Source organism: Cherax quadricarinatus, chromosome 39, assembly GCF_038502225.1.
Source record: "Cherax quadricarinatus isolate ZL_2023a chromosome 39, ASM3850222v1, whole genome shotgun sequence".
Taxonomy (NCBI): Eukaryota; Metazoa; Arthropoda; class Malacostraca; order Decapoda; family Parastacidae; genus Cherax; species Cherax quadricarinatus.
The window spans coordinates 24,736,310-24,757,271 of NC_091330.1; the positions used below are offsets into that span (position 1 = coordinate 24,736,310).

General features: G+C 38.2%; 1 protein-coding gene across 4 annotated transcripts in view; it reads left to right on the top strand.

The window, feature by feature from the left end:
• The window catches only part of Cds (CDP-diacylglycerol synthase), a 194,793-nt gene that overhangs the window by 133,866 nt on the left and 39,965 nt on the right, over positions 1 to 20,962 (top strand). For 3 of the 4 annotated variants that reach the window (XM_070092534.1, XM_070092532.1, XM_070092533.1), the window contains 2 exons: positions 8,367 to 8,501; positions 15,311 to 20,190. In XM_070092534.1, coding sequence (XP_069948635.1) covers positions 8,367 to 8,501; positions 15,311 to 15,397 — 222 coding nt within the window. In that variant the 3' untranslated portion in view covers positions 15,398 to 20,190. Of the gene's footprint in view, positions 1 to 8,366; positions 8,502 to 15,310; positions 20,191 to 20,962 lie in introns of those variants that run through there. The other variant, XM_070092531.1, reaches the window with a different exon arrangement.

Here is a 20,962-nt window from a genome sequence, read left to right on the forward strand (position 1 = left end):
CATGTGAAATATGTTACAATAATCTGCTTAACATTTAGTTACTATAGTAGTAGGTTGGTAGACAGCAACCACCCAGGGAAGTACTACCGTCCTGCCAGATGACTGTGAAACAAAAACCTGTAACTGTTTTGCATGATGGTAGGATTGCTGGTTTCTTTTTCTGTCTCATAAACACGCTAAGATAACAGGGATATCTTGCTACTCCTACTTACACTTTGGTCACACTTCACAGACACGCACATGCATATATATATATACATACATCTAGGTTTTTCTCCTTTTTCTAAATAGCTCTTGTTCTTTTTTATTTCTTCTATTGTCCATGGGGAAGTGGAAAAGAATCTTTCCTCCGTAAGCCATGCGTGTCGTATGAGGCGACTAAAATGCCGGGAGCAATGGGCTAGTAACCCCTTCTCCTGTATACAATTACTAAAAAAGAGAAGAAGAAAAACTTTATAAAACTGGGTTGCTTAAATGTGCGTGGATGTAGTGCGGATGACAAGAAACAGATGATTGCTGATGTTATGAATGAAAAGAAGTTGGATGTCCTGGCCCTAAGCGAAACAAAGCTGAAGGGGGTAGGAGAGTTTCAGTGGGGGGAAATAAATGGGATTAAATCTGGAGTATCTGAGAGAGTTAGAGCAAAGGAAGGGGTAGCAGTAATGTTAAATGATCAGTTATGGAAGGAGAAAAGAGAATATGAATGTGTAAATTCAAGAATTATGTGGATTAAAGTCAAGGTTGGATGCGAGAAGTGGGTCATAATAAGCGTGTATGCACCTGGAGAAGAGAGGAATGCAGAGGAGAGAGAGAGATTTTGGGAGATGTTAAGTGAATGTATAGGAGCCTTTGAACCAAGTGAGAGAGTAATTGTGGTAGGGGACTTGAATGCTAAAGTAGGAGAAACTTTTAGAGAGGGTGTGGTAGGTAAGTTTGGGGTGCCAGGTGTAAATGATAATGGGAGCCCTTTGATTGAACTTTGTATAGAAAGGGGTTTAGTTATAGGTAATACATATTTTAAGAAAAAGAGGATAAATAAGTATACACGATATGATGTAGGGCGAAATGACAGTAGTTTGTTGGATTATGTATTGGTAGATAAAAGACTGTTGAGTAGACTTCAGGATGTACATGTTTATAGAGGGGCCACAGATATATCAGATCACTTTCTAGTTGTAGCTACACTGAGAGTAAAAGGTAGATGGGATACAAGGAGAATAGAAGCATCAGGGAAGAGAGAGGTGAAGGTTTATAAACTAAAAGAGGAGGCAGTTAGGGTAAGATATAAACAGCTATTGGAGGATAGATGGGCTAATGAGAGCATAGGCAATGGGGTCGAAGAGGTATGGGGTAGGTTTAAAAATGTAGTGTTAGAGTGTTCAGCAGAAGTTTGTGGTTACAGGAAAGTGGGTGCAGGAGGGAAGAGGAGCGATTGGTGGAATGATGATGTAAAGAGAGTAGTAAGGGAGAAAAAGTTAGCATATGAGAAGTTTTTACAAAGTAGAAGTGATGCAAGGAGGGAAGAGTATATGGAGAAAAAGAGAGAAGTTAAGAGAGTGGTGAAGCAATGTAAAAAGAGAGCAAATGAGAGAGTGGGTGAGATGTTATCAACAAATTTTGTTGAAAATAAGAAAAAGTTTTGGAGTGAGATTAACAAGTTAAGAAAGCCTAGAGAACAAATGGATTTGTCAGTTAAAAATAGGAGAGGAGAGTTATTAAATGGAGAGTTAGAGGTATTGGGAAGATGGAAGGAATATTTTGAGGAATTGTTAAATGTTGATGAAGATAGGGAAGCTGTGATTTCGTGTATAGGGCAAGGAGGAATAACATCTTGTAGGAGTGAGGAAGAGCCAGTTGTGAGTGTGGGGGAAGTTCGTGAGGCAGTAGGCAAAATGAAAGGGGGTAAGGCAGCCGGGATTGATGGGATAAAGATAGAAATGTTAAAAGCAGGTGGGGATATAGTTTTGGAGTGGTTGGTGCAATTATTTAATAAATGTATGGAAGAGGGTAAGGTACCTAGGGATTGGCAGAGAGCATGCATAGTTCCTTTGTATAAAGGCAAAGGGGATAAAAGAGAGTGCAAAAATTATAGGGGGATAAGTCTGTTGAGTGTACCTGGTAAAGTGTATGGTAGAGTTATAATTGAAAGAATTAAGAGTAAGACGGAGAATAGGATAGCAGATGAACAAGGAGGCTTTAGGAAAGGTAGGGGGTGTGTGGACCAGGTGTTTACAGTGAAACATATAAGTGAACAGTATTTAGATAAGGCTAAAGAGGTCTTTGTGGCATTTATGGATTTGGAAAAGGCATATGACAGGGTGGATAGGGGGGCAATGTGGCAGATGTTGCAAGTGTATGGTGTAGGAGGTAGGTTACTGAAAGCAGTGAAGAGTTTTTACGAGGATAGTGAGGCTCAAGTTAGAGTATGTAGGAAAGAAGGAAATTTTTTCCCAGTAAAGGTAGGCCTTAGACAAGGATGTGTGATGTCACCGTGGTTGTTTAATATATTTATAGATGGGGTTGTAAGAGAAGTAAATGCGAGGGTCTTGGCAAGAGGCGTGGAGTTAAAAGACAAAGAATCACACACAAAGTGGGAGTTGTCACAGCTGCTCTTTGCTGATGACACTGTGCTCTTGGGAGATTCTGAAGAGAAGTTGCAGAGATTGGTGGATGAATTTGGTAGGGTGTGCAAAAGAAGAAAATTAAAGGTGAATACAGGAAAGAGTAAGGTTATGAGGATAACAAAAAGATTAGGTGATGAAAGATTGAATATCAGATTGGAGGGAGAGAGTATGGAGGAGGTGAATGTATTCAGATATTTGGGAGTGGACGTGTCAGCGGATGGGTCTATGAAAGATGAGGTGAATCATAGAATTGATGAGGGAAAAAGAGTGAGTGGTGCACTTAGGAGTCTGTGGAGACAAAGAACTTTGTCCTTGGAGGCAAAGAGGGGAATGTATGAGAGTATAGTTTTACCAACGCTCTTATATGGGTGTGAAGCGTGGGTGATGAATGTTGCAGCGAGGAGAAGGCTGGAGGCAGTGGAGATGTCATGTCTGAGGGCAATGTGTGGTGTGAATATAATGCAGAGAATTCGTAGTTTGGAAGTTAGGAGGAGGTGCGGGATTACCAAAACTGTTGTCCAGAGGGCTGAGGAAGGGTTGTTGAGGTGGTTCGGACATGTAGAGAGAATGGAGCGAAACAGAATGACTTCAAGAGTGTATCAGTCTGTAGTGGAAGGAAGGCGGGGTAGGGGTCGGCCTAGGAAGGGTTGGAGGGAGGGGGTAAAGGAGGTTTTGTGTGCGAGGGGCTTGGACTTCCAGCAGGCATGCGTGAGCGTGTTTGATAGGAGTGAATGGAGACAAATGGTTTTTAATACTTGACGTGCTGTTGGAGTGTGAGCAAAGTAACATTTATGAAGGGATTCAGGGAAACCGGCAGGCCGGACTTGAGTCCTGGAGATGGGAAGTACAGTGCCTGCACTCTGAAGGAGGGGTGTTAATGTTGCAGTTTAAAAACTGTAGTGTAAAGCACCCTTCTGGCAAGACAGTGATGGAGTGAATGATGGTGAAAGTTTTTCTTTTTCGGGCCACCCTGCCTTGGTGGGAATCGGCCGGTGTGATAATAAAATAAAAAAAAATATTGATGAAAACATATGCAAGTAGATTTAGTTAATTATTTAGTTAATTATTGGGAAATGTTAAGTGAATGTGTGGGGAGTTTTGAATCAAGTGTGAGAGTAATGGTGGTTGGGGATTTCAATGCTAAAGTGGGTAAAAATATTATGGAGGGAGTAGTAGGTAAATTTGGGGTGCCAGGGGTAAATGTAAATTGTGCTATGTGTAGAAAGAGATTTGGTAATAAGTAATACATATTTTATGAAAAAGAGGATAAATAAATATACAAAGTATGATGTAGCACATAATGAAAGTAGTTTATTAGATTATGTATTGGTGGATAAAAGGTTGATGGGTAGGCTCCAGGATGTACATATTTATAGAGGGGCAACTGATATATTGGATCATTATTTAGTTGTAGCTACAGTTAGAGTAAGAGGTAGATGGGAAAAGAGGAAGGAGGCAACAACAAGTAAGAGGGAGATGAAAGTGTATAAACTAAGGGAGGAGGAAGTTCGGGCGAGATATAAGTGACTATTGGCAGAAAGGTGGGCTAGTGCAAAGATGAGTAGTGGGGAGGGGGGTTGAAGAGGGTTGGAATAGTTTTAAAAATGCAGTATTAGAATGTGGGGCAAAGTTTGTGGTTATAGGAGGGTGGGGGCAGGAGGAAAGAGGAGTGATTGGTGGAATGAAGTAAAGGGTGTGATAAAAGAGAAAAAGGTAGCTTATGAGAGGTTTTTACAAAGCAGAAGTGTTATAAGAAGAGCAGAGTATATGGAGAGTAAAAGAAAGGTAAAGAGAGTGGTGAGAGAATGCAAAAGGAGAGCAGATGATAGAGTAGGAGAGGCACTGTCAAGAAATTTTAATGAAAATAAGAAAAAATTTTGGAGTTAAACAAGTTAAGAAAGCCTAGGGAAAATATGGATTTGTCAGTTAAAAACAGAGTAGGGGAGTTAGTATGGGGAGATGGAGGTATTAGGTAGATGGCGAGAATATTTTGAGGAACTTTTAAATGTTAAGGAAGAAAGAGAGGCAGTAATTTCATGCACTGGTCAGGGAGGTATACCATCTTTTAGGAGTGAAGAAGAGCAGAATGTAAGTGTGGGGGAGGTACGTGAGGCATTACGTAGAATGAAAGGGGGTAAAGCAGCTGGAACTGATGGGATCATGACAGAAATGTTAAAAGCAGGGGGGGATATAGTGTTGGAGTGGTTGGTACTTTTGTTTAATAAATGTATGAAAGAGGGGAAGGTACCTAGGGATTGGCGGAGAGCATGTATAGTCCCTTTATATAAAGGGAAAGGGGACAAAAGAGACTGTAAAAATTATAGAGGAATAAGTTTACCGAGTATACCAGGAAAAGTGTACGGTAGGGTTATAATTGAAAGAATTAGAGGTAAGACAGAATGTAGGATTGTGGATGAGCAAGGAGGTTTCAGAGTGGGTAGGGGATGTGTAGATCAAGTGTTTACATTGAAGCATATATGTGAACAGTATTTAGATAATGGTAGGGAAGTTTTTATTGCATTTATGGATTTAGAAAAGGCATATGATAGAGTGGATAGAGGAGCAATGTGGCAGATGTTGCAAGTATATGGAATAGGTGGTAAGTTATTAAATGCTGTGAAGAGTTTTTATGAGGATAGTGAGGCTCAGGTTAGGGTGTGTAGAAGAGAGGGAGACTACTTCCCGGTAAAAGTAGGTCTTAGACAGGGATGTGTAATGTCACCATGGTTGTTTAATATATTTATAGATGGGGTTTTAAAGGAAGTAAATGCTAGGGTGTTCGTTAGAGGGGTGGGATTAAATTTTGGGGAATCAAATTCAAAATGGGAATTGACACAGTTACTCTTTGCTGATGGTACTGTACTTATGGGAGATTCTAAAGAAAAATTGCAAAGGTTAGTGGATGAGTTTGGGAATGTGTGTAAAGGTAGAAAGTTGAAAGTGAACATAGAAAAGAGTAAGGTGATGAGGGGGTATCAAATGATTTAGATAAAGAAAAATTGGATATCAAATTGGGGAGGAGGAGTTTGGAAGAAGTGAATGTTTTCAGATACTTGGGAGTTGACGTGTCGGCGGATGGATTTATGAAGGATGAGGTTAATCATAGAATTGATAAGGGAAAAATGGTGAGTGGTGCGTTGAGGTATATGTGGAGTCAAAAAACGTTATCTATGGAGGCAAAGAAGGGAATGTATGAAAGTATAGTAGTACCAACACTCTTATATGGGTGTGAAGCTTGGGTGGTAAATGCAGCAGCGAGGAGACGGTTGGAGGCAGTGGAGCTGTCCTGTTTAAGGGCAATGTATGGTGTAAATATTATGCAGAAAATTCAGAGTGTGGAAATTAGGAAAAGGTGTGGAGTTAATAAAAGTATTAGTCAGAGGGCAGAAGAGGGGTTGTTGAGGTGGTTTGGTCATTTAGAGAGAATGGATCAAAGTAGAATGACATGGAAAGCATATAAATCTATAGGGGAAGGAAGGCAGGGTAGGGGTCGTCTTTGAAAGGGTTGGAGAGAGGGGGTAAAGGAGGTTTTGTGGGCAAGGGGCTTGGACTTCCAGCAAGCGTGCGTGAGCGTGTTAGATAGGAGTGAATGGAGACGAATGGTACTTGGGACCTGACGATCTGTTGGAGTGTGAGCAGGGTAATATTTAGTATAGGGATTCAGGGAAGCCGGTTATTTTCATATAGTCGGACTTGAGTTCTGGAAATGGGAAGTACAATGCCTGCACTTTAAAGGAGGGGTTTGGGATATTGGCAGTTTGGAGGGATATGTAGTGTATCTTTATATGTGTATGCTTCTAAACTGTTGTACGTATTCTGAGCACCTCTTCAAAAACAGTGATAATGTGTGAGTGTGGTGAAAGTGTTGAATGATGATGAAAGTATTTTCATCTTGAGGATTTTCTTTCTTTTTTGGGTCACCCTGCCTCGGTGGGAGATGGCCGACTTGTTGAGAAAAAAAAAAAAAAAGAAGTCTTTAATTGTGCAAAGTTTCACCCACTAGAGGGTTTTTATCAATACATGATATAGTCCACCTGTGAGTGAAACACTGTACCATTAAAGACTTCACTGCATTAACCATTTGACTGTTTCGGTCATATATATACGTCTTACGAGCCACCGTGTTTGACGTATATATGCTCAAATTCTAGCAGCTTCAAATCAAGCAGGAGAAAGCTGGTAGGCCCACATGTGAGAGAATGGGTCTCTGTGGTCAGTGTGTGGTGTGTGTGGTGTTTGTGACTCAACAATCAATATTTGCACCAATAACTCATTACAGTTGTGACCGGGTGTGGAAGTGTGAATTGCTCATTACTCTATAATTTGTTCATGATTGTAGCCAAAGTATAAACGTAAGTAACCATTCTACAGAATTCATTACCTTTGTAACTTGTGAGCTCATTACCTTCGTACCTAGTTCAGCTATCAAAACTTTGGGGGCCCAGTCCCTGGACCCATTACGTACCTCTGTAATCTGTAAATACCTTTGTAACTTGTCATGATTGTGACCAGACTTACCTTGAGTTTATTACCTTTGTAAATTGTGAGTTCATTACCTTTGTAAATTGTGAGTTCATTACCTCTGTAACTTGCTCAGCTATCAAAACTTTGGAGTCCAGTCCCTGGACCAATTATGTACCTCTGTAATCTTTTGACTACCGCCCACAGGATGGGTATGGGGTGCATAATAAACATATTAAACTATCTGTGGTCAGTGTGCACCATATAAAAAAAGTCCTGCAGCACGTAGTGCATAATGAGAAAAAAAAAACTCCGACAGTTTTTTTTTAATTAAAATGCCGACTTTGTGGTCTATTTTCGTGTAGTATTTATGGTTGTATTCTCATTTTCTTGGTCTCATTTGATAGAATGGAAAACATATTTTAGAAATAGAGGTGATTTTGATTGGTTTTACTATGGAAAGAACCTTGAAATAGAGCTCAAATTAGGGGAAATGTTTGATTTTTGCCGATGTTCAAAAGTAATCAAATGATGTCATTTTCCAATAAATGTCCAAGTAGCCATTCTGATATGCAGTCATGAATGGGTTGACATTGTTTGTACAATTATTACAATATTGCAGTAGTCTGCATAACAGTAAATCTTCTATTTTTTGTTTGAATAAAAATTCAAATTAGAGAGCTAGAGTAATATCAGAGGGGCCTGGAGACGTGACTGATGAACAAAGAAAATGTCATTTTAGAGCCAGGAATGTCTGCAATGTTCATTCTGGACCTTATTTTGAAATTGTCATATTTTTTAATTTTCATGAAATTGGCCAAATTGCAAATTTCTGACAACGTTATTGGGTAGTTGAAATCAGTAAATGGGCAGTTTCTTGTACTCAATCGATAGAAAAAATGGAGTTCTAAAGAAATAGCTATGAGTTTGGTCGACTGGAACAACGAAATTAACCAAATATAGGGCTCAAAGTGGGCGAAATCGCTGATTTGTAAATATTGCCGAGGTTGCTAACTTCGCGAGAGCGTAATTACATCAGTTTTCCATCAAATTTTGTTCTTTTGTTGTCATTAAAATCGGGAAAAGATTCTCTATCATTTCATAAGAAAAAATTATTTTTTTTTTTTTTTTTTTTTGGAAATTTTGCGACGCCAGGAGAGACCTCAGGATTGGGGGTTGCGACAGTCAAGGGGTTAAGTATCTTCTATAGCACCTTTCAGCATTACTGCTTTTTTGAATGTAAGTAGTATTTCCTTGAGTGAGACTTTTGTACACTTGCAGGACTTTGGTGATGTGATTCCTGGTCACGGTGGAATGATGGACCGCTTTGATTGCCAGTACTTAATGGCCACCTTCGTCAATGTCTACATTATGACGTTCATCTTGGAAACCTCTCCACAGAAGCTTCTGCAAAAGGTTAGCTAACCTGTATATGAAGCTACAGTATTAATGGTGTGTCAGATATTGTGGGACCATGTAGGATGACAGGTGTTGACAACAAGTATGGTAGAAACACTGCATACTATTGGATTTTCAGTTTATTGTGCAGTTGTACATTTTATGATCTTTCCAAATTATATTGAAAATTATTTGCATTCTGTGGGCTTTTCAAATTATTGTATTGTGGTTATGTAAAATATTTTGGAAATATTTTTTTTAACGGATTAGATAAACAATGTTCCAATGTGGATAGGTCTCCTCCTGGAGGGACATGGTATGCAGACATTGCAGCCTATCTAAGCAGTTTTAAATTAGAGTGAGATTATACGGTCTTCAATGTTTGCAAGAAATATTACCCTCCCCATCTTGCTAATGGCAAGCCAGAGTTGCCCTTTGTCCCGTGTATCCTTTTGTGCCCTTAGCAAAAGAAAGTGAAAGAGAGAGTTCTCAAATCCCAGGGGACATCCATGTCCCTGGGTTGGAGAAATAATTTTTTCTCCTCAGGGTAATTCACTGTATGTTACTCAGGAACCATTTTAGTTTTAGTAATGAATTTTGTCAGGTGTTTTAATTCATGGATGTCGGCTTCAAATTTTGAGTTGAGAAGCATGTGACTGACCTTCATGTCAGTCATTCTAGTGGTCAACATAACTTTCATATATTGCAGTTATTCTGGTGGTGTTTGTAGGACTCACAAACGAGTCCTGGTAGTATTTGCAAGACTCGCAAATGAATCATTTCGGTGTTTGTAGGACTCAAACGAGTCCTGTTGGTGTTTGTAGGATTCACAAATGAGTCCTGGTGGTGTTTATAGGAATCGAGTCCTGTTAGTGTTTGTAGGACTAACAAACCTAGTCATTCTGGTGGTCTACAAATCTTACTCATTGTTTTTTTTTTTTTTTTTTTTTTTTTTTTTTTTCAATTTATACTCATTGCACACAGTTTCCTGAATTTCTTTTATTTAATATTTATCCAAGTGACCATTATATCAAGATATGAAAGAATCAGTTCATTATTAATATGTGGAAAATAAAGCAGTTTAGAATATGACAGCTTTGCCATTCATGTCAGGTGATATCTTAACCAATATTAGGCAGAAATAGTTGTTTTATTAACTCACTGAGTTAGTAAAACAAATGGAATAAAGCTATGAGCTCAGTATGAAAATATAACCTGGATTATTAGGAAGCAATATGAATTCCTTCAGGATGTTAACTGTGAGGAACTTCTAGCAGCCAAAGATGACTAAGTTTGCTAGAAAGCAGTGTATGGTCCTTCAGGATACAATACTTAGATAACCTGTGCTTAGGATAGAGGAGCTTACAACGACATTTCGGTCTAACTTTGACCATTTACAAAGTCACACTAACAGAAAAGAGAGGAGGAACCAATATATATAGGCCAGCTGGTAGAGATGGTACAAGAGAGGTAGGAAGAGTAGTAGTGGTAGTGTAAGGCGGGTAGTGGTAGTAGTAGAAGTAGTAGTGGTAGTACAAAGTAGGGATTGTGGTTGGTGGGACAAGAATAGAGAGGAGTAGTGAAGGGTGAAGGGAGGCAAAAGTGAAGGTAGGGGGCAAAGGTAGTAGGAGAGGAAGTAGTAGTAGTAGTGGGGTCAGTCAAAGAACAAGAAAGAGGATCACTACAGTAGAGCTAAGAGCCCACAAGGGGTATGACCAAAAAAACACAGGGAAGGGGGGAGGAAGTCAAGGACAGAACACCCAAGGCAGAAGAAATCAAAGACAAAACAAGAAAAAGGTAAAATAGGAAAGGAGAAGAGGTAGAGAGGAGGAGGAGGAGAAAAAAGAATCAGGTTAAGTCTATGTGTGTTCTGAAGTTGGGAGCATTTGACAGTGTAATGGTAATGGAAGGCATCTACAGAGACAAAGCCAGGACTAGGATTCATACAAGGAAAGTTGAGTATGAGGGATGATTCCATCTTGTTGAATCATCCTTTATACTCGACTATCCCTGTTTGAATCTTAGTCCTGGCTTTGTCTTGGTAGATACCTTCCTTTACCATTACGTTGTCAAATGTTCCAGACTTCAGAACACACGTGACTTGACTTGATTTTTTTTCTCCTCCTCTCTACCTCTTCTCCTTTCCTATTTTACCTTTTTCTTGTTTTGGGTTTCCTTTCTTCTGCCTAGGGTGTTCTGTCCTTCACTTTCTCCCCCCTTCCCTGTGTGTTTGGTCTTACCCCTTGTGGGTCCCTAGCTCTTCTGCAGTGCTCCTCTTTCACTGCCACTGCTGCCTGTACCCCCTCCTCCTTTAGCCCCTACCTTCACCTTTGGCCTCCCTTCACTTCCCCTTTCTATTCTTGTCCTCCACCGCCGCCGCCACCACACTCTTGGGTTCACAACCTCATACAGTAAATGAAAATTGCTGGCAGGTGGAAAAAGAGCAAAATGACCATTTTTTCATTATCAGATGCATCTAGAACACCTGAAATGTGTTTACTCTATCATATATTAAGTGCTCAATACAGGTAAGCTTTTAAAGGAATAATATTAGAAATAATAGCCCGTTATTGTACTAGCAATATTAATTTTCTCTGGAAGACGTGCGTGCCCATTTTCTACGTAATACATGATAACTGTGATGAGCACATGCCTTCCTCCAGAGCTTGACTAAAGTTATTTAGATTTTGGATACATAGCCTACATTTTTTTTTTTACAGTAGTCTTGATGTTGTACATTATGGGCACATAAAAAGTACAATGGAACCTCGGTTTTTGTTTGTCCTGGTTTTCATCGAATTTGGTTTTCGATGACTTTTTTCGTCAAAATTTTGTCCCAGTTTTCGTTCATCACCTTAGTTTTTGTCAAGTTGACAGTGGTCTGCTGTACCAAACATGCCCACCACGCCCACACAAAGCATCCCACACGTTCTGAGTCAGTCTGGCTTTGTTTCTCGTCGGTAGAGGGTGGAAGTGGAGATAACCTCTCCTCCCTCTCCCCTCCTCGCCGTATGCTAACAAGAGTCTTCAATAAAGGAAAAGTGATGTTAAATGTTCATTTATCCATTTCATTAGTCCTTTATATTTATTTCTCAATGTAAAACTATAGTTATTCTCTATAAAATGTATTTTTTGTTAATACTTTGGAGTGGTTGGTGCAATTATTTAATAAATGTATGGAAGAGGGTAAGGTACCTAGGGATTGGCAGAGAGCATGCATAGTTCCTTTGTATAAAGGCAAAGGGGATAAAAGAGAGTGCAAAAATTATAGGGGGATAAGTCTGTTGAGTGTACCTGGTAAAGTGTATGGTAGAGTTATAATTGAAAGAATTAAGAGTAAGACGGAGAATAGGATAGCAGATGAACAAGGAGGCTTTAGGAAAGGTAGGGGGTGTGTGGACCAGGTGTTTACAGTGAAACATATAAGTGAACAGTATTTAGATAAGGCTAAAGAGGTCTTTGTGGCATTTATGGATTTGGAAAAGGCGTATGACAGGGTGGATAGGGGGGCAATGTGGCAGATGTTGCAAGTGTATGGTGTAGGAGGTAGGTTACTGAAAGCAGTGAAGAGTTTTTACGAGGATAGTGAGGCTCAAGTTAGAGTATGTAGGAAAGAGGGAAATTTTTTCCCAGTAAAAGTAGGCCTTAGACAAGGATGTGTGATGTCACCGTGGTTGTTTAATATATTTATAGATGGGGTTGTAAGAGAAGTAAATGCGAGGGTTTTGGCAAGAGGCGTGGAGTTAAAAGATAAAGAATCACACACAAAGTGGGAGTTGTCACAGCTGCTCTTTGCTGATGACACTGTGCTCTTGGGAGATTCTGAAGAGAAGTTGCAGAGATTGGTGGATGAATTTGGTAGGGTGTGCAAAAGAAGAAAATTAAAGGTGAATACAGGAAAGAGTAAGGTTATGAGGATAACAAAAAGATTAGGTGATGAAAGATTGAATATCAGATTGGAGGGAGAGAGTATGGAGGAGGTGAACGTATTCAGATATTTGGGAGTGGACGTGTCAGCGGATGGGTCTATGAAAGATGAGGTGAATCATAGAATTGATGAGGGAAAAAGAGTGAGTGGTGCACTTAGGAGTCTGTGGAAACAAAGAACTTTGTCCTTGGAGGCAAAGAGGGGAATGTATGAGAGTATAGTTTTACCAACGCTCTTATATGGGTGTGAAGCGTGGGTGATGAATGTTGCAGCGAGGAGAAGGCTGGAGGCAGTGGAGATGTCATGTCTGAGGGCAATGTGTGGTGTGAATATAATGCAGAGAATTCGTAGTTTGGAAGTTAGGAGGAGGTGCGGGATTACCAAAACTGTTGTCCAGAGGGCTGAGGAAGGGTTGTTGAGGTGGTTCGGACATGTAGAGAGAATGGAGCGAAACAGAATGACTTCAAGAGTGTATCAGTCTGTAGTGGAAGGAAGGCGGGGTAGGGGTCGGCCTAGGAAGGGTTGGAGGGAGGGGGTAAAGGAGGTTTTGTGTGCGAGGGGCTTGGACTTCCAGCAGGCATGCGTGAGCGTGTTTGATAGGAGTGAATGGAGACAAATGGTTTTTAATACTTGACGTGCTGTTGGAGTGTGAGCAAAGTAACATTTATGAAGGGATTCAGGGAAACCGGCAGGCCGGACTTGAGTCCTGGAGATGGGAAGTACAGTGCCTGCACTCTGAAGGAGGGGTGTTAATGTTGCAGTTTAAAAACTGTAGTGTAAAGCACCCTTCTGGCAAGACAGTGATGGAGTGAATGATGGTGAAAGTTTTTCTTTTTCGGGCCACCCTGCCTTGGTGGGAATCGGCCGGTGTGATAATAAAAAAAAAAATACTTTTAGGTGTCTGGAATGGATTAATTGGATTTACATTATTTCTCATGGGGAAATATTGCTTCAGTTTTCATCTGAATTCGATTTTTGTCAGACTTTCTGGAACGAATTAATTACGAAAATCGAGGTTCCACTGTACAATATACAAATTTAACCATGGATAACCTGTTTGAGTTAAACACTGTACATGTTTGAGGGTTTAAAGCTCACTACATGTAACTAGGCATGGTAGAGCAACATTAACCCTATCAACAACTTTCTAGATCAACACGAAACAAAAGTTACAATGTAAATCGTTTAAAACATTATTACCCCTTTGACTGCTTTGGTCGTACACATACGTCTTACGCACCACTGTTTCAGATGTACTTATATGTGTAAATTCTAGCGGCTTCAAATCAAGCAGGAGAAAGCTCGTAGGCCCACATGTGAGAGAATAGGTCTGTGTGGTCAGTGTGCACCACATAAAAAAAATCCTGTAGCATGCAGTGTGTAATGAGAAAAAAAAAAAACTTTTTTTTTGGATTAAAACACTGATTTTGTGGTGTATTTTCATATAGTATTTATCGTTGTATTCTCGTTTTCATGGTCTCAGGAGATAAAATGGAATACATATTACAGAAATAGAGATGATTTTGATTAGTTTCACGATGAAAACGACCTTGAAATTTAGCTCAAAGTAGCGGGAATGTTCGATTCTTACCAATGTTCAGGAGTAAGCAGATCACACCACACATCCAATACACGTCAACTGGGGAGTCTAATATTCTTTCACTGGTGTACTGATATTATTTATACCATTTTTACAATAATGCAGTAGTCTGCATAACAGTAAATTTTGTATGAATAAAAAATAAAAAGGACCCCAATGGAAATAAGTCACTCTGTCTGACTTTTTTGGGTTATCCTAGGTTCTCTACACATATGCTGCTATGTATGATAATTCTATGTAACTGTATTTGTGTATACCTGAATAAATTTACTTACTTACTTACTTACTAAAGCAATAGTAATATAAGAGGGGCCTAGAGATGTGACTAATGAACAGAGGATATGTTATTTTGGTGCCAAGAATGTCTACATTGTTTATTTAGGACCCTATTTTGAAATTGGCATCTTTTTTAATTTGCGTGAAATTGGCCAGATTGCCAATTTCTGACCACTTTATTGGGTAGTTCAAATTGGTAAATGGGCAGTCTCTTGTACTCAACTGATAGAAAAAATGGAGTTCTAAAGAAATAGCTATGAGTTTAGTCAACTGGAACAACGGAATTGGCCAAAAACAGGGCTCAAAGTCAGCGAAATCGCCGATGCATATATGTCACCGAGACTGCTAACTTTGCGGGAGCGTAATTTCCTGAATTTTCGACCAAATTTCGTACTTTTGGTGTCATTACCATCGGGAAAAGATTCTCTATCATTTCATAAGAAAAAAATAATTTTTTTTTTTTTTACAAAAATTTGAATAACAGTTTCAGAAAGGGGCTTGCGACAGTCATAGGGTTAATATTGATGATTTTTTAATTTAAAAAAATTTCATTGGGCTTTTCTCAAGTTGTCATACCACTATCCCAGTTTTTCCCCTAAGCTGTTCACTCCACCCATCACATTTTCACATATACAGGAGTTTACTTTTTCTGGGATTCATCTTGCATGAAAGATGGTTGTCTACAGTACTTGTGGTGTGTGTTTTGTTTGTGCTAATAATTTTTATGCTTAATTTTGCCTTGGGTGTTCTTATATGTATTGTTTATCCTTCATTTGCCAAGATTGCTGAATGATCTACCACTTCAACATAGTCTTCACATTTAAAAATTTCCTTCCACAGCTCAGTGACCAGAACAGATCTAGATTTTGCAGATTTTTTTTTTTATACGTATAGAAGTGTATCAAAGTGCGTGAAGTATTTGTACTAGAAAATGATTAAATGTGGACTAACACTATTTATTTTAGATAAACTTTTGAAGACTGAATTATGTTAATGTTACAGTATTTTATTTGCATCTGGCAGGTTTATATGTTGAAACCAGAACAACAGCTTCAGCTTTACAATATGTTGCAAGATTCCCTTATTGCACGTGGAATATTGCAGCCTTGAGGTGCCCCATGGGGATATTGTGATGTACGTGTAAGTACTCAGTGTATATTAAATTATGTCGGCCAAAGTAGCATAACACTGGTTATATTTATTAATTTTCTGTGAAGAAACAGATAAGTGAGCATTAAAATGTTATAAAAGAATGTAGAGCAGGGAAGGCTGCTGCAGTTAGGCTTGTTGTCTCAGATGTGTACAAGAGTGGCATTAAGACAGCTGCTCATTGAGATCCTCACAACACAGGTGGTGACTTCTTCATGACCTGGAGATTTTTTAACCGGATAAAGCACAGATGTCACAAGCTTAATCAGTATTACAGTCCTATAAAAAGTTATGTCATGGAATGGTTTGATGTGATTATGAGGCAGAGACTATACAGTGAAGACATAAGACAGTGTGGTGATTTGAAAGATATAATTCAAGAAGCTAGAGTGGGGTTATTGAGAAGGCTTGGTTATGCCGACTTGCTGAAGGTGCAGGGAGCATCCCAGGATGGAATGAAAGGAGTGTATGATGATACATTTTAGAAGTACTATCAAGGTAATATTTGTGCAGGGATTCAACGAAACCTGTTTCCCAGAGATGCCTAAGTACGGTGTTTGTACTGTGAAGGAATGGTGCAACTCGGTGGCTCATTGAATTGTGATGACCTTTTACTTTTGAATAAATTACTTTCAAGTGATTGATGGAGAATGTTTTCTTCTTTGGGTTATCCTGCCTTAGTGAGAAAATAACTGTTATCATTATTAGAGGCAAGTAGTAGTTCATATAATCACTACTAATATATATATAGTGTGTAGTAAGGGATAGTGAAGTGTAAATTGACATTATCATTTTCTTTTTTTTTTTGTAACTAGGAAAACTTGTTTAACTCATTCATTAACATAAACTATCTTATGTCACTCTTAACAGCATGGAAAGAAAATTACTACTGCAGTTGCCTTAAAATATGGTCTTCTTCCCAAGTTTTGTAAAATATTGGTAATACAGTATAGATTATAGTTTTGTTCAATTATAAGCCCTGAAGCCATGCTGTGTAGTAATTATAGGTTTCCTCCAGCAGTTGACTTGCTTATCTACAACATATTCTGCATATGTATTTGGCCATCAGTATATAATGAGTCATAACATTATCCTTCAAATTAAATATTTTTCTACATGAAAGAGAAGTTATGCAGCATTGTAACCTAACCTGTTTGAATAAGGTAGTTTATTATCTAGACTACTAATTGGGCCATGGTATGGCAAGGTTTACTACCTTATATCCACTAATAAGGAAGTACATCTGTAATCTACATCTACTATTTCTTGATACGATAAGTCCAGAAGTTGCTTGATGTTTGGACCTACTAACTCATCCTAAGATGTAATTGTTTAGCTAGACTACCATAAGTTAGCCGATTATAAAATTATTTAATACAACCCTGTGTTTTCACTAGATGTTAAGAGAAAGCAGAGCTTAGTGACTCTCCCAGTGTAGGATGGAGCAGTGTGGCTTCCTTACTGTCTATATTACCTTGACAAAATTGATCACACGGATTACTGCTGTCTTCTGACAAATGTTATACCTGGGGCACTCAGTGGTAGGCTGGTGGTAGTCTTGGTCAATATATTGTGTGTGGGTACAAACATGGAAATAAATGTATCAAACTTAATGTAAAAAAAATAAAAATATTTAATTTTATATAACTTGGCTATAAAATATTTATTTGTTTTGCTTCATTTAAGAGTTTATAAACAAGCGATGATTTATTTTGTGCAACTATTTTATTTATGAATTTCTGCCACAATTATTTGTTTACCTGCCTGTATCTCTGTGTGTAAATATCCTTCCTTTGTAATTTTATTGTTCTTTCATGGCTTTTCATATAAATACACATGAATGATAAATAATAAGTCATAGACATATTATATATTTTCACCACAGATATGTGGAAGTGTATTTTTTACTTTCAGCTTTTTTCTTGAGTTAGTGACTAAGTCTCTTTACTGGTCACGTTCTCTTCATGATGTTTTAGTATTAGTACTTGTAAATAAAATATTTCTTTGCTTATAAAATATTTTAAATTTGTTTGATATTTAAATATCATAAAAATATAAGGTTAGTAAATAATAGTCACGGTCTCCACAAAATTAAGTTTGTAAAGTTTTGTGACATGTTGTTTGGGAATTTATGTAGGTTGATTTTAAGTTAAAGAATTTTATGAAGTTCAGTGATGGACTGTATACAAGAGTACCTCGGTACTCAAATTTAATTTGTTCCAGAAGGCTGTTTGAGTGCCAATCTGTTAGAGTACTGAACAAATTTTTCCCAACCAATTTTCTTTTTGGTTGGCTGTTATCACTAATCTTCTTAGGCCCCATGGTGACTTATTTATACAAATATAAAAAAAACACCAAAAAATGTGAATAAACACAAAAGTCTGCAGCAAAGTTCTGGCAGGTCATGGGCCGAGCAAACGGTTGACTACCAAGTGATTTTTTTACCGAACAAAGCGTTCGAATACCGAATTGTTAGAGTAGGGTGCTGTTTGAGTACTGAGGTTCCACTGTACTAAGTATATGAGTTAAGTATGTAATCATGTGTGTGTGTGTGTGTGTGTGTGTGTGTGTGTGTGTGTGTGATCCTAGCTCTGTATTGTGGGAAAGACCAGGAGCCAGGTGTGACTTATGGCTTTGTGTACCACTGATAGGCTCACTCCTGTCACCTTCACTCTGACTCCACTGCCTGCCTGCCCTACATATATAGCCCTGCTACCCAAGAACAGAGTTTTGCATGTCAGGGGCTGCATGTTTATTTACCTCCCTTAAAATATTTGTTTTTAGTAATGTAAATGACCTGCTATTTTAGTACCTAGTCTGCTTCTACAAACCTTTGAGTGTGTGATGTGAGAAATGGATTTTGCCATATTGTGGAAGTTATCACTAATATTTGCAGTGTTTCATGTTTTGTATAATCCATTGCAATTGTATTCTGGTCAGATTTTTTAGTTAACCCTTTGATTTTTAATTAAAACCTTTAACTACTTGATGTTCAGGCATGAAGATTGGCATTGTGTCAATGCAACCATAGTTAGTGTGTTGCAGCATATTGGACAAAACATTTATCCTAGTTGGTATTCCACTTTTAATTAAAGTTCTGACCCAGCAATAGTATGGTTTATACATATATTTACCATGGCATATTAAACTGAACATTCCATTTTTATAAATAACTTAATCAAAGTTATACTTTTCTGTTAAATCCATAAAAAGTACAGTTTTTTATTCACAGTATGAGCATTTAGTAGGCTGATCTTCACAATATAATCATTCCATTGTTTGAACTTATTTATGGAAACAATATTTTAATATATGTTTATATAAATATGACAATTTTAAAACCATGTATTAATTTTGTGTATAAATTGTATTTAGTTTTTGTGATATTTTCTTTTAACATTGATCTCTGGATTATGAATAAGATAGTTACATTTTGGATCTTCTATTTTTAAAAAGATTAATATCCAAAAACTTCATATTGAGGGAAACGTAGAGTAATACAATAACCATTATCCTTTTTTGGTTGGTGCTTATGTGATGACCTTGTAGCTCAGTTGTTCTTCGAGCTCTCAACCAAAAGTACCTGGGTTGAACCCTACACAGGTGAAATGTATGCTTCTCCTGTTACATAGCAACAGATATCTAGAAGTTAGCAAATTTTTGTGGGTTGCATCCTGGAGAAAGACCTAGAAAAAAGGCCCCAGTAGAAATAAGCCACTCTGCTTGGGTTACTATGGTTATTAATCCTCAGGGTAACTAATCCGAACTTCAACTCGCTCGCAAACCTTGTAACCATGCTTTTTTCATATTCTAATAAGGAAAAAGGTTAAACTCAAGACTACTGTAATCTTAAAGCTGTTGCTGTAGTATAAGATTGTCTAGTGTGGTGGCTAAATGTAAAGATTGATATAGACAATACAATAATTTTAGAATCACTAGCAAATGATTATTGTTTCCTTATTTCCCACTTTCATGGAGTCTGAGGAAGTGTAGTGCCCCAGGCTCTGTGAAAGTGAGGAAAAGTTAGACTAGATGGCTCCCCAGTCCAGTCTGCTTCATTATTACTGGAGATGTGGGGGTACTAGATGGCTTCCCAGTCTATTTCATTATTACTGGAAATGTGGGGCTACTATACGACTCCCCAATCTATTTCATTATTTCTGGAGATGTAGGGCTGTAGAGTAGATAGCTCCCCGGTCTACTTCATAATTATTGGAGGTATGGGGCTATATAGCTGGGGCCCAGTCTAGTATATTCTCATTATTACTTGGTATGGAGTTACATTTGGCTTCCCAGTCCAGTCTGCTCCCTTATATTGCTGGAGTTGTGTGGCTATAAGCTCTATGTCATAAGCTAATGTTTGCTGGAAAAAAGAATGCGTTAAATTATCCATAGCCTATATTTGGAAGAAAAATGAAATGGTTTGTAGTAAATTGTAACATTCTGTTTCATAGATTTCTCTTGTCTACACTTCTTAGGATCATTGATAGCGACCAATTCAGTGTTGAACCGTAAAGCAATTTATCTTCAAGTGCCACTGAACATGTTAAAACTTTATTGTGGGAATTATTTTATGCATCCAGTTTATTAGTAATATCTGTTGCATATGTACAGTAGTCAATCTCTTTGACCTCAAAGGACTAGGTGTACTGTTAAAAGGACCTATTCAGTTTCCTGCTGGCAGAGCAGTGCTCTTTATTGGGTTATATACAGATGCTCCATTTACATATTAAACATTAGCAGCAGATTTTAAAGCTTGCCAGTATTTTCTTCCTTGAAATACTTATTCGAACCGTAAACGTATTTATAGTCAAGAGGATCCTTTCCCTGTGATACCCTGTGTCTCTATTACTACGTACTGAATAACTCACCCAGGCAAAAATGTACTGAAAATTTTCATATGGAACAATTATTTCACTTTAAGGATTCTGGAATTAGGCATAAACATTAAAATTGTATCTCTATCCTTAAATATTTTAGTGAAAGACATCATGCATTGCCTCACTGTTGAGAATAGCTGTGACTAATTAAAGCTAATTATGGATATTATTAATTATTAAAGCTTGCTAAGAATAAAGAGATGGGGGAAAGGTGGGTAGTGTGTTGAGACATCTGTGAGAAAAAGAGGATTGTGTTAGTTTTACCAACACTGTTTCTGTGTAAAGTAGAAGGACACAAGTGCAACTAATGTGACATTTTATTGTGGCAACGTTTCACTCTCCAGGAGCTTGGTCAAGCTCCTGGAGAGTGAAATGTTGCCACAATAGAATGTCACATTAGGTGTACCAACACTTATTTGAGTTTGAGGCATGGGCTTTAAATGCTGCAGCCAGGAGGAGGTTGGAGGCTGAGGCAGTGAAGATGTCATGTTTGAGGGAAGGGAATGTGTGTGAATGTTAACCCTTTGACTGTTTTAGTCGTATATATACGTCTTGCGAGCCAGTATGTTTGACGTATATATACTCAAAAATTCTAGCAGCTTTAAATCAAGCAGGAGAAAGCTGGTAGGCCCACATATGAGAGAAT